Source organism: Anguilla rostrata, chromosome 2 (genome assembly GCF_018555375.3).
Source record: "Anguilla rostrata isolate EN2019 chromosome 2, ASM1855537v3, whole genome shotgun sequence".
NCBI classification, from domain to species: domain Eukaryota; kingdom Metazoa; phylum Chordata; class Actinopteri; order Anguilliformes; family Anguillidae; genus Anguilla; species Anguilla rostrata.
The window spans coordinates 66912922-66927776 of NC_057934.1; the positions used below are offsets into that span (position 1 = coordinate 66912922).

Consider the following 14855-nt stretch of genomic DNA (forward strand, 5'->3'; position numbering starts at 1 on the left):
TTCATCTGAATGACTTCATATCTCACAGAGTTGGATAGGGAGAGTTACTTTCCCAATCCTTCCCATGGATAATGTTGCAAATGTAGGAAAGACTCTGCAGTTTATAGCTGAGGCCGTTCCTCTACCAGCAAGCAGTGTATCTCAACTTGTAAATCAAGGTTGCTCTTTGAACTTGAAAAACTTCAATACCCTTTGTCATGGGGCATTTCATAACAGATTTCAAGTACATGTATTGTGATAACACAGTGTCGTTCAAAGCAAATCCCGAGTTCTCCCACGTCACTCCTCTGCTGAGGTCACTGCACTGGCTATCGGTTGCTGCCAGGATCAGGTTCAAAGTCCTGACCCTCGCCTACACTACAGCCAGCAGGACTGCCCCTGTCTACTAAAGTAGGCAGTATACTTCGTACGAAGCAGATATTTTGAGCAAAACGACGCAATCAGAACAACTGACGAACAAAAAGACGCGGTGTTGTGTGCTCGTACGGTGCAGTGTGCGACGGCCTCCAGGAAGAACTTTTAGAAAAGTTCTTTCTTGTTCTCCGACCTCCCCCTCTCAGCTATTGGTCCAAATATCACATAGTTGGTTACGTCACAGTTGAGTTCAGAGGGCTGAATTGACATGCTAATTTACGGAGTCAACGCCAATCTCTCTTCTGTAGAGATGGGAATTCTGTGACTTCCCGCGCAATTCCCTTTTGTAGAAATGGGAATTCTGTGACTTCCCGCGCAGTCCTCTTCTGTAGAAATGGGAATTCTGTGACTTGCCGCGCAATCCTCTTCAAAAACTCATCCGACTTACAGCAGGGGAATGACCCCAAACACACCCAAGGGACCAAAAAGTGGAATGTTCTTGACTGGCCAAGTGAATTTCCCAACGCAAAAATATCCCAAAAATGAACAGAAACTGAAAATCGCTGCAGTCCAGGACTAGCAGAGCATCACCAGGAAATCTTGTGATGTCTGTGGGACACTGACTTCAGGCAGTGATCAAATGAAAATTACAAAATTTGATGACTTCATTTAAGATTGTGTTAAATTGTCCAATTACATTTGGTCTCCTAAAATGGCAGGACTATGTATGAAAAGGGCTGTAATTTCTAAATGGATCATAGGATATGTAAATACCCTCAAAGCTGACCGTCTGCACTTTAACCTGGTGATTTCAATTCAAATCCAGTGTTCTGAAGTACACAGCGAAAATAACAAGTGTGTCGCTGTCCAAATAATTACGAACTGCGCTGTATAATAATGAATCTGAGAGTTTTACACATTTTGATTTAAGGAATTGTATATAAACTATATAACCAAATAATCCGAATATGAATTATGTATTTAGAACAACGGGTAAACAAGTTACGGGGATTAACTACACCTCATATTGTTTAGGGCCATTGTATTTTAGAGCTCTTTAAAATCAGCAGAGAGAGCGCCATCTGCTGGAAGTGGGCAACGAGATCGGCATCTCTGTAAGGCCATCTACTCAATTTATTTCTTACTTCCTGGTTAATTGTTGCACTCTGCTCTGTTACGTGAGCAATCGGACATCTGAATTTCCCTCGGGATAACAAAAGTATCTATCTATCTATCTATCTATCTATCTATCTATCTATCTATCTATCTATCTATCTATCTATCTATCTATCTATCTATCTATCTATCTATCTATCTATCTATCTATCTATCTATCTATCATCTATCTATCTATCTATCTATCTATCTATCTATCTATCTATCTACCATGCTACCAGCACAATGGGGTTTCCAGAAAATTGTGATAAAAGTAAAGTGAGAAATAATATTAATGCAGCTTTACCAGAGTGAGCTCCGTAGACATTATCAATAGTACATCTAATAAACCAGACCATTGTTCTGAACAATTAATACTGAGATTTTCACTTTTGGCAATTAAGATGCTAACCCCTCTGGCTGCACCACTTCCTGGGGGTGAAAATACCTGTTCAACACATACATAGCTTTAATGCTTCTACCTCTACATCCCACTTTATTTTCCATGATATCAATGTTATAATTTTAGAATCTGTTTATGTGCAATGTCAATTATGTATATAAAAGCCCTGCATGACATCCTGACATTGTTTGTTTTCGATGCCGATGGTAGGTGCTAGGAAACATACACACACACAAAAAAAACAAAACAAACAAACAAAAAAAAAAAAACTCAAATGTTAAGTGGCGAGTAAAAAAAAACATGAAAACAAAACTGAGGTGCAGTACCTGCTTTAACCATCTCTTTTCCGAACCAATGGGATAGGCATTGCTAACCACAGAAGGCTGACCCCAATATGCTAGGCCATTCAGCTCTGACATCACTCCCTGAGTTCATGCAGAATGCGCCGATTATAGTTCTGGAACGCAAACCATCTTGTTATTTTATTATCTTTACATCCAACAGAGTTGGTTTAAAGAGCAAAAAAAATGAACAAAGCTATCTTTAACTTTAAGCCAAATCGGTCACGCTGTGTGGGGAGCAAGTATATGAACTTGTGTGTGCCGACATTCAGGATAAGGAAGAACAGGTGCACATTTGGAAAGCGTCACATTCTTTAAGCACGTCACATTTTAAGCATAGGCGTGAAAATGCGTTCGTATCTGAGATGCGTTAGGCTGTCCTCTCTAACTGGGCTGCCAGTTTGGAGTCTCTCCATCAAACTCTTGCGTGAGTCATTTAAAAAGAAAATTATATATATATATATATATATATATATATATATATATATATATATATATATATATACTTTTTTCACCCACTTAAGTTCATTTAAGGATAGGTTGTGTTTTTTGTTTGTTCTTTGGTGTCTGTACTCATTAAACCAAAACACAAACCGGTTAGATCATTTATCTCCTGGTTTCAAGTCAGCTCATGTTTGACTTGCGTGGATTACTCACAGACATTAATAAACAACGAAACGGCAAGTCTACCCTCACGTGGCACAGTGGGAATAGACCTACCTAGTAAAATGCCGTTTGGGTATGTTCACTACACGTTAACCTACGCAAGCCCACTATAACGCATTTAGCCTCGTCAGTCATATTCGTTAGTATGCGGTTGGCTCGATCTGAGAAAAAACATGTTTTCAACACATGTACACAAATGCCAAGTTACTCACACATTCAAAGCAGTTCGCTGGAGTCAAGTTATTTCAGTTCTGCGACGAGAAGAGAACGGTGTGAACAACGGAACTTTTTAAAGCGAAATTGATGGAGGTAGGTTTCTTGAACAATTGCTACTCGGTGTCGCTTGCGCAAATTATTATTGAATGCGGGCGAATATATGACACGTTGAAGACAATCGTAAGGTTAACTAGATGTTCTGTATATGGATTTTACAGACTTTCCTCCGAAAACCTTTAATGCCCTTATAAGTGGTCATCCGTTTATGATGCCAAAATCATGTTTCCTTAAAGCGTTTTCTTTGTTTACATTGGCTATTTGTTTGTTGCACCACAGTGCCATCGTTTGGCGATACACTAGTTGGAAGCAATATCCTGACATTTATTCTGCATTAGTTTATCTTTGATTGTCATATGTAGTCGCTGGGGGGTGCATATACCCCTGGTTAGGAATTAGTGCTTTTAATCCAAATTTAAAAGCTAGAAGGTGTATTTTTACTATCTAAACAAATTAGTAACCCCTTGCTATGACGTGGAATCATGACCACTGTCCTTTTAATTGCAATTTGGAACACACAAATGTTACTGGAAATAACATTTAAATCTGTATGTTTTAGATGCATATATCCATCTGGAAAGCTGGCTCTCCGCCATATGAAAGAATGCAACACGTGCTGCCAGCGTTTATTCCACTGCCCACTGTGCCCAACCTTCAAACCATCGAAGAAGGCAAATATTCAGAGGCATGTGGAAGCCCATGCAAAAAATGCAGTGCATTTCAAAGGTATGCTGATGTTAAACCCATATTCCTATCGATTTGAAATGACACCAATTCTGCTCTCCTTTGTATGCTGAAAAGGTAGCATTCAGATGACTACAACAGAATTTGTACAACTGGAATTTTATTAGAAAGTTTAAAATGTACAACATTGTTAATCAAACATTATATCTGGGTGGATAAATTGGGAATATACTCTAGAACATAGTTTGTCATAGACTTATGCAAATATCTTTATACTTTGCTTCCTACCCCTTTTTGTTTTGTTTTCATTGGAATTAAGGCAATAGTTTTTAAATTGGAGAAAATGTATCAGCGTGACAATGGATGCCATGTATCATTGCCATTAAGCATTAATCCTGTTTCTATCTTTTAGACAAATACATCTATGCAGGTTGCCAGGCAGGACTGAGGCTCATTATCACTGCCCTTTATGTGAGAAGACCCGTATATGCCGGTCTGACATGGACAAGCATTTACTGTTGTGCTACTGTAGTAGCACTTCCTCCAGCGACTTCAGTGCCCTCTGCTCCTGCCCCAACCGTGACTTCAGTGCCCTCTGCTCCTGCCCCAACCGTGACTTCAGTGCCCTCTGCTCCCTGCCCCAACCGTGACTTCCGTGCCCTCTGCTCCTCATCCTGTGGTCTCAGATCATTCATATTCTCTGCCACCTGTAGCGTTGGAGTCGGCTGCATCTGTGAAGACAGTCAAATGCCCTCACTGCACTCTTACTCTTCACAAGAGGAACTTAGGCACACACATATTGAGAAAGCACATGGATATTTCAAGAGACATTACAATGTGTGTGGATGAAACAAATGGCATATTTGCAGTTCGAAGAAGTGGTTGTGGATTTTCTGTGCCAATACACGTGCAGAGGAAAACCTGGGGCAAGGATCATCAGGTGAGATGCGAGTTGGAAGAGTGTCGACAATATCAATTGCTGGCTTGACGGAGTGGACTGTGCTATAGTCTGTGCGAACACAATCGCTCACTTGATTATTGCAAAGAAACCATAGTGGAGGTGTTCCTTAGCAAAGAGGTTCTGAAGGAAATTGTGCCTCTAAAGTTTTTTGGAGAGGCCAAGAGGCCAACATGCCTAAAGAGGCAGAAAGCAGCCCAGATGGCACACGTACCATTTTGTGTGTTGTTGGATTTTGGAGGATCCCCATCACAGATTTGTCTCTCCATTCATGAGCCTCAAACACACCGCTTCAGTTGTCTTGGCAGATTAATTGTCACCTATAACTCTAAAAACAACACCTGGCACTGCACCTGTGCTAAGCCACGGACCTCCTGCCCTCACAAAAGTGCTGTACCCCCTATCCAGACGTAAGTGCCATGGATCGAAGTGTGCGGTACATATTTAATGGAAAAAAAAAATCCATGTACACTGCCAAATGACGTCACTGCTCAGAAACATCAAAGTGGATATCTGATGAAGTTGAAGCCCGTAGAAACTCTGTGCCAATTGTGTCCTGGCCATCCTACTCTATAAGAGGCTGTGCAGATCACTAGCAAAGCTAGGATTGTCAGCATGATGGGTGTGATTGCCAGTAAGTCTGATAAATCTCAAAGAAGCATTTTGACAAATCATTAAATACATGCTACATATATGCCATTCAAAGCTTGCACAGGGATTGTGCTTGTGTGTGTGTCTGTCTGTGGCAAGTCTTGGTGGTTTTGTATTATATAAGGATGTTTTATATTGGACCAGCAAGGGTCAATGTTCTCTTTTTCAGAACAAGATGAAATAAAGGTGATTCCTATTCTTAAGCATGACCTGTTGCGTAAAAAATACAATTTAATAATTAAGAGCATTCGGACCATGTTTACATCAGACATCTGCACTTGATACACTAAATATATACACATAAGTACTGCATGTCAATAGACTGTGTTTGCATTTTTCCTGGTAATGCTATTACCCCTGGAAGAATGGACTAATATTCTATCTGACCCTGGTTACCTCTATACAACCGTGTCATAGACAGAGACCACCCTACCAATTTCTGACTATTTCTTTTTGCGCTGTCAAGTCTGTATAGTCTCTGTCCAATGCATGTCTTGTGTCCCCTATACTGTATGTAATGTACAATGATTGAAGAATAAACTGTTAAACTTGTATTGGCATGCCACTGGTTCGTATCAAAGGAAGTTCCTCGTACATTGTTATAAATTGTTTTGATTTTGATTATTCTCACTTCAATTCCAGAACTTGCACGAGCAGTTAAAAACAGGCAGTAAGAAGTCCAGCAGGATGTACCTGTGGGAGAACCCTGCGGCATCCCTGAATCTCAAACAGAGTTTGAAGCCGACTATGCTTCATTTTGGCCAGGTAAATTAATCTGACTCTTGTTTTAATCTGTTCATAACTAGAGTTTAACTGTTGTCTATAATATATACATGTAAAGCACTTGTAACCGGGCCTTTGAAAAGTGCAATGCAAAATAAGTTATGTCAAATTGTTTAAGTATGTAAATTTGTTAAATCTTTAGACTGTCAAGCTCCAGTGTGCAAGAACGAATTGATGGGGGTGAATTTAATATGATGGACTTACCTCTTTGATGTCCTACTACTAGAGGTAAGATGTGAATGCAGTTATTGCTGACAGGTATTGGTTTCATGATAAACAATGTGTGATGTGTGAAGGGGACTAATGACTTGTGTTTTCTGTTTTAAAGGTCATCATCAGAATTTTGGAGAAGTGCGAGGGCTTCAGCCGCTATCAGGCAGAATGTGCTATTGCCAGTGGAATTAAATTCACAAATAAAGGCTGAAGACATGTGATTGTTTTTATTGTATTTATTTTGTTTAATTATTTTTTGTTTGATTAAATAATGATCAATAAGAAATGGTTTTTGCCTCACTTTACTAAGCCTATTAAAATTTGACATCTCAATGCCGCATAATTTGAGGAATTATAATTCTTTGGTGTACAACTACATTTTGGATTGTGGTCAAGCGTTCTGCTTTTCGACTACAAGAAGGCATATATTCAATTAGCGTTGGTGCGTCTAATCCAGGAGTGAGGTTTACACTCGAGAAACTTCGGTAAAATGAGAATATTTTTGATTAAACTCATTTTAATCAGACATGAATAATTAAATTCTCATTAACTGATCAATCATTAGAAGTTATCAGTTGTATTCCATGAGAAACTCCAGACTGACATATCGTAAATGCACATGAACAGGTGTGAGTGTCTCCAGAGAAGAGATGACAACTGTCGTTTAAAGTAAACGTCGTATGGTAGATGCGAGGGTATCGTGCTCGCAGCATACCGAGACACTTCTAAAACTAATTATAGGCCTACTGTAAGGTTACAGTAAATACATGTACATTTAAATAAACACTAAGATATGCGTTATATATAATTTATACATTAAACCCCATGAAGCCATCATTACGCCCGGCTTATTAGCCTAGTACGGAGCACTAAGCGTGTTATCTTAACGTAGCAAAGTGCTGCATTTTAACCAGAGACTTATCGTCCGTTAATTAAAACGACTCGATATACAAGTGCTAACATCTTACAAACCAACTCGTTTCCTAAATAAAGGAGGTCAGGTGACTTGAAATCGTGGTGTGCAGGTTACGCAATTTCCGTGTCCTTCCACTTTTTTCATTGGCTCCGTCACACGGAGGTCACGTGCTTCCTTTCAACTCCGTGGAGATCGATGGTGGAGATGCTCGTGGCACATTCGGGTGTGGAGGTTACGCAGTTTCCGGTCTTTCCGCTTTTTTCATTGGGTCCGCTACATGAAGATCACGTGCTTCCGGTTCTCTCCGTGCAGATTCTCCTGGTGGAGATTCCACAGCTTGCTGCAGGCAGGTTCTCTTGATTTGAAACCTGCTTGAATGGAATGCTCTTATTGGCCAGTTGGTGGCACTGTAGCAATGGAATTTAATTTTCAGTATTTAAACAGCCATAAGTCTTCACCACGTTGCAATATCGAGCTAGCTGGTATTGACAATGCTGATAAAATATCATCAAGACTGGCTTTCAATCTTGTCCACACATATTAATAGCCATTATTTCTTCATTAGATATTATAGCACAAGCAAGAGCTTCTAGTGCTAAAATAAAATCCTCTCGTGTGGACCTGAAAAGGTGAAAGGGGGACATTTTAGCTGTAACATAGTTTAAAGGCGATTGGATCATTGTAAAGTGCCTTAATCCACTGCGTACATACTGGCCTGAAACCAGCTTTAGCGAGTGAACCTCCAGCGATATTGTTCCTGCTGGATGCTGAAGGGAGCTGGCCTCTTGACATCAGGTGAAAGAGCCTCCTCGTATTGCTAGAAGTGAGGCAGCCTTGAATGAGGCCCACCGGACCCTGATCGACGAAAGAGGGCACTACTGTCCCTTCTGCAAAACCAATTATTAATTAATTTATTTATTTGAAGAATAACTAATGTAAGTACACAAAGTCATTTGCAGAATCAGTTGCGCTGGAGAGGTTGGAAACAGACCCGAGTCAGGGGTTAGTTGGGGTCATTTGGGTCCTGCACATGTTGTGTTTCTGGAGTCTTAAGTTCCACCATTAAATTATTTTTTATTCTCTAACATGTTCTCCTTTTTTTGCAGTTGAATAATTTATATGTTTATAATCCAGCCTCTACAGGTAGCTTTGAAGGCTTCCCATACAATTTGGATGGATGAGACAGAATTCATGTTAATGGCAATGAATTCAGATATTTCTCTATTAAATGAAATGTATTCGTCATTGTTGGGCTTCTTAACCAATCCCAGGGGTGAATTCAGGCCTTTGAAAGGGGGGGTACTGATTTTTTTACTGACTGGTGTGATTTAGAAATCAATCTCAAACAAGAGCAGGTTAAAACCTAGTATATGGCCGGACCAGGCTACCAACAGTGTGACGTCATAACTCGGCTGACCAATGGTGTAGCTTCATCACTCAGTCACTCCCTCAGTCACAGATATTCATGTTTGTAGGGCTGGCCCCACTGTTGCGGTCCAGCCAAAAACAAAAGACATCGTATTAAACAAGGCACCACTGCTTATCCACCCGCAACCATCAGAGGGGAATCAGTTGAGAAGGTAGAAACACTTTGGGGTGGAGATAGATGACCTACCGATGTTCACCCAGTGTGCTCAGTCAAAATACAGCAAACTTCAACAGCGCCGATAGGTTTTTTAGGAGACAGAGCTATTTTAATGTGGACAAAACTTTAACGGTTCTCCAATGCATCTTATCTTTCTGTATCTTATGTATACTTGGAAATATGAGAACACAAAACCAGAGAAAATAGGAAAAAATCAGTGAGACTGGCTAGTCGAGCCATAAGGCTAGGACAGATTGCAGTAGAGGAGCTCATGGAAAATAAAGTCACACAAATCATTTTTGCCTCAAGCCACCCACTGCGTGGTCATCTGAGGACACAGAGGGGCGGCTTCTGAGAAGGAAATGCAAGAAAGAACTTTTCTAAAAGTTCTCCCTGGAGGCCGTCGCACACTGCACCGTACGAACACACAACACCGCGTCTTTTTGTTCGTCAGTCGTTCTGATTGCTTCGTTTTGCTCAAAAAGTTCTACTTCGTACGAAGTATACTGCCTACTTTACTGCATGTATGAGAGAGCTTTCTGGATCTAGGGCTCTATCTTACACCCGGCGCAAAGCGGCGCCAAGCGCAACGGAACTGTCTTTGCTAGTTTCAGACCGACGCAGTTGTCATTTTCCCGTCCAGGCGCCCACGTTGTTTAAATAGCAAATGTACTTGCGCCCATGGGCGTGTTGGTCTTAAAATGAGGTGTGGTCAGGCGCATTGCTATCTTGAGGCAGCGGAAAGCGATTGCGGGATTGACAAGCAAAAACCTGGTTTTAAGTCAATGGCGCAGTATTTTACTGTTATTTTAAGGGCACATTATTAAGATAGTAATATGCGACTACATAGGCGGGTGCACAACGCGCGATATTAAAAAAAAATAAAAAAATCGTCATAATGGTTAGTCATAATATTTATCAGAATTAGCTAATCAAGCAGATCCGTTTCCTCTGCAGAGAAGCGTTCTTTCCCACTACTTGGCAAACCCACCATTATAATAGCAATCCGCCAAGGTGCAAGCGCACCTGGCTTTTAAAGGGAGTGGTAGATGACACTGATGGGTTTATTTCATGTTACGCCCAAAACGCACCTATGATTAATTAAGAGACTAAGGACACCCCCTTTGAACCATGCGCCTTACTTTGCGCTCAGATTATCCACCGTTAAACTAGCAAAAGTGGATTTGGACACGCCCTAAATGCATTTGCGCCGTGCGCTTTAGACCGTGCGCTTAGATCGTTAAAATATAGCCTCTATTTTATGTCTCTGTGGGGGCTGAGCCAGAAGATCAGCTAAAGCAGGCAGGATGGCACAGGGAGTGAACACAGGCAGGGCAGCACAGGGAGTGATCACAGGCAGGACAGCACAGGGATTGATTACAGTGCTGGTGGGAGCAGGTGCCAGACCAACTGCAGCAGATCCACTCTGATAGTACAGGCCATATGTAGACAGTGTGACAAACACACACATACACATGAACGAACGTACACACACAAGCACTGTGTCTGTCAATTGAAAAATAATCCAGGTGGACTGGAAACGTGCTAGGAGTAAGAAGGCATACAAATACAATCACACAAAAGACAGCAGCTGAAGTCATTTCATAATATGTCACAATGGCTTCAATTATTATATATAAATTAATCAATATATGATCCAAAGATGAATTGCATTTAACACTAAACTATGTAATTAAATCATGTGTGCTCCAACAAACCTGAGCAGACGTCTTAGCCAAATTAAGGTTTGACATTGGAGCAGCATTACGTGTACCACCAGGTCAAGCTTTTACAAACTGGGAGAGAATGACGTGAGAATTTGCGGAAATAAATAAAATAAAATAAAACCCCGAAAAGAACCATGCCAAATAAAATATAAAACATTCTAGTTAAGTTTATTGTCATGGTAAAATAAATTAATAAATAAGAAATGGAGCTGCAGAAAAGGGGAGATTTGATTGGTAAAAAAAATATGGAAGTGCTTGTTACGTCCCCAGCCTCTGCTTGCCTGGGTAGTGCAGGTGGAGGTAATACCTAATTGCTTAATTGCCTCCACCTGCCTGTGGCCTAATATAAGCCCTGCAGTATGAGGCTGGGGAGATCTTTTTTGGGGTTTCTTTTGTGTGGTTTGCGTTTGGTAGGTTTTTGTGAAGACTCTTATTTTGTGACCCCTGTTGGGTTTTTGTTTGTTTTAGTCTGCGTTTGTGTTTTTAGATCAGTTTCTGTCTGGTTTTTGGTGATTTGGACTTTTTTTGTTGCGGCCCTTCGAGCCGGCCGTAACTGTGCTGAACGAGTCCCGATTGGTAGAGACGGGAAGGTTTGACTAACATGAAACCGAAAGTAACTAAATCACGAACAAGCAGTTCGTTCTACACAGCAACACGTAAAGGACTTTCCTGTTCATTTACTTAAATTCACTTGCATTAAGGTAAGGGAAATATCGAATTTTCTGTTTTTCTTGATGAACAAACGGTTATTTTTTTACTTCAACTTGCTAGCCATATCTTCGAAATATGATTATGAATTGATCGTTTCTGTTTTAATATCTCGTTAGAATCTCAGCTACCTGACATGAACGTAATTTTCAGTATTTTAGTTGGTGCTCTTGATATCTGAACTTCAATCACACGTGTGCGATTCAGTTGTGTGTTGGAGAGAGGCCGACTGCAGAGGGTGAAGATAATGCCCAGGAAACATTTGTGTGGTGAAAAGTCGGTGAAGCTCTATTTTTATACAGTCTATGGTGAAGCTCCGTCTAGGCCAGGGGTCAGCCACCTTTACTATCAAAAGAGCCATTTTTGGCCCCCCTCCCCTAAATAAAATTCATCTGGAGCTGCAAAACCTATTTGACCCTTAAAATGAAGATAACCGTGTATAAAGTTTTATTTATAATTATACTATATTCAGAGGGATTTGAATCTATCCAAAAGCTTATTTCTAGTATGTTTGACAGAAGTTTTTAATGCAGGAGGTCATACAAGATACTAATTAAATTTTCGTTTCCAATTTTTTTTTTTTTTTGTCATCCACTGTAACAATAGTTTGTTGCATTTATGAAATCATAGAACAACAAAGACAACTGTTGACATTTTATTGCTGTTTTTACCTTATAACAAAGGAAAACATCAAACTCTTATGAAGAGGCTAGAAACACTGGCATGTGTAGACCTACTTTGAAATACAAACGAAGAACCATGCAGGTCTATTTCAGTCATTTCCTTATTTGTAGAACATTAATAAAATAAAGTAGCCCACTTTGAAATAAATCAAATGTATAGCTGCAGCCTAATAACTTAAAAAAGAGTAAACATAAAAATAGGCCAGTTTGTATTTAATTATGACTTAAGTCCATTTCAGTGTGTCATCCTCTTGTTTTCTCCTCAGCCACGTACAGCAATCAACCATCGAGCCTGAACATAAAACACAACTACATCAGCTCGGGTTCTAAAATAAATGTTTTTGCAGAATAATAACCTATTAAATGAATGTTCTCACCTGTTTAATGTGATTTCTGTTTCTGAACATCACTGCAGAGCTTCTCTATATCAGGGATGTAAGACGTGACTTTCATCTTCACATGCTGGAGCTGAATTAATCTCCTTAATTTGACTGTTCTGCCATCTTAATGGTCCTGTCCTTGACGGTCTTTGCTGATAGGCATATCTCTAATTTTCTGAACAATTTCACGTTTGTTTTTGAAGTCCGAGAATAGATGTTCTGATTTTAATAAATGATTCTTCCATGTATTCTCCATCGGTGAACGGCTTTCCGCGTCTTGCTATCTCCTGAGCTGCCACAAAACTAGCAGCAGTAGTTGAGTTTGGAGACTTGATCCACTTATTGAAAGTAGATTTGCTCTGCTCAGCTTTCCGCAGCAGTTGCGAAATCGCTCTTTCGTTCATCTCCAGCTTGGTACTTTTCAGCAAATGCTGTGTTAGTTCTGGAAATGTCTTTCAACATTGCATTTTTTGTTTGCTAATTTCTCGCCACATATCAAGCATACAGGTGAGCCCGCATCGTCAGTAGTGAAAGCATATGAATCTGTCCACGCTGAGTTAAACCCTCTATTTTCCTCAGACTTTTCTTTTTTAAGATTTATCCATGGTTGGCTTACCTGGGGTCAGAAACTTAAGATTAGCCACCTTCAGACTGCCCGGAGAGGCGCCGGGGGTGTGACGCCTATTTTAGTTGACGACATATTAAACTTTTTTTTTTTCTTTTCTTCAGTGTCACCATCACCTCGATCTCCAAAATAAGGTGTTCCCTTTTGGGGGGGGGGGGGGGAAATAAAATAAAACGGTTGTTATTTCCATATTTTTATTTTTTTCCCCAAAGCTATAGGGGCTTAAGAGCCGCATGCGGCTCCGGAGCCGCGGGTTGCCGACCCCCGGTCTAGGCGTTCAGCTTAAAACGTAACGTAGAATACAAGGAAAAGTGAAAGTTTTCTTGCTGACTGGGATGTATTTTGGAGTAAGGATTGCTGTAATATTTCATTACCCATAAAAGATTCTCACAAAACCTATTGTAAATCAAGAGCAACATGCCGTCTAACGTATAATCGAGGGGCGGCTTCTGAGAAGGAAATGCAAGAAAGAACTTTTCTAAATGTTCTCCCTGGAGGCCGTCGCACACTGCACCGTACGAACACACAACACCGCGTCTTTTTGTTCGTCAGTCGTTCTGATTGCTTCGTTTTGCTCAAAGTTCTACTTCGTACTAAGTATACTGCCTACTTTACTGCAGGTATGAGAGCTTTCTGGATCTAGGGCTCTCTCACACCCGGCGCCACCTGGCTTTTAAAGGGAGTGGGAGATGACACTGATGGGTTTTTCATGTTACGCCCAAAACGCACCTATGATTAAGAGACTAAGGACAACCCCTTTGAACCATGCGCCTTTACTTTGCGCTCAGATTATCCACCGTTAAACTAGCAAAAGTGGATTTGGACACGCCCCAACTGCATTTGCGCCATGCGCTTTAGACCGTGCAGTTGGATCGTTAAAAGTCTCTAGTCTTATGTCTCTGTGGGGATTGAGCCAGAGGATCGGCTAAAGCAGGCAGGGCAGCACAGGGAGTGAGCGCCAAGTGACTTGAAAGAATTGAGGAAATATTGGGTAGCATTGCTTTGGAATTTGGAATCTTATTTAATTTCGGTGAGGCAAGAGAGCCTATATTGTTTGTAGTACCGTAACTTGGCGTCATTTTGATATCAATACTTGTAATGGCAGGCCTGGATTTTGGCAGTCTGAATGAGTTGTAGACGGTGTATGTCTTGTATGTGTGAGTAACTTGGCAATTTTGTACTTTGAAAACGTGTTTTCTGTGAGACTTTTGTATACAACTTCAAACCCTGCTTGAATAGAATGCTCTTATTGGCCAGTTGGTGGCACTGTAGCAATGGAATTTAATTTTCAGTATTTAAACAGTCATAACTCTTGACCACGTTGTCAATCACGTCTAATGCCATTATATTCCCCTCCTCGCATTTTTGTTTCACAGTTTTGAATAAATTAACACTTAAATGACATCTTCTAGAGTGATTGATCAATTCGCATGAAACTAGGCCTACTACAAATTTCAACAGCGCACTAAGAGTGTTCTCTTTAAAAGTCCGATAAAGGTATTGTCTGTGAAAAATCACTGCTGCAGTGTTAAATTGCATTTAAAAAAAAATTCTGATGCGGATTTTATGAAATTTACTTTGATTTTACACTTGGTTTATTGGCTTGAAAACGTGTGTCTGGGCAAAACATGATCTGTATGGTGTTGTGCAGGGCTGGACAAGAAGGGCCATAACATTATCTGGGTTTAATGCCAACTTCTCTTAATAAATGACTGGGCTAATGAAACAATTTAGTAAATCAGAATTTAAA

The 14855-nt window shown here is 40.4% G+C and overlaps 1 protein-coding gene and 1 long non-coding RNA gene across 2 annotated transcripts in view; one reads left to right on the forward strand and one right to left on the reverse strand.

The window, feature by feature from the left end:
• The window catches only part of LOC135248998 (uncharacterized), a 61276-nt gene that overhangs the window by 2301 nt on the left and 44120 nt on the right, over positions 1–14855 (reverse strand). The window lies entirely within an intron of this gene.
• The window catches only part of LOC135248991 (uncharacterized), a 127872-nt gene continuing 124142 nt past the window's right edge, over positions 11126–14855 (forward strand). The window contains exons 1-2 of the mRNA XM_064324153.1: positions 11126–11410; positions 11579–11693. Of these exons, the coding sequence (XP_064180223.1) occupies positions 11665–11693 (29 nt within the window). The 5' untranslated portion in view covers positions 11126–11410; positions 11579–11664. The remainder of the gene's footprint in view (positions 11411–11578; positions 11694–14855) is intronic.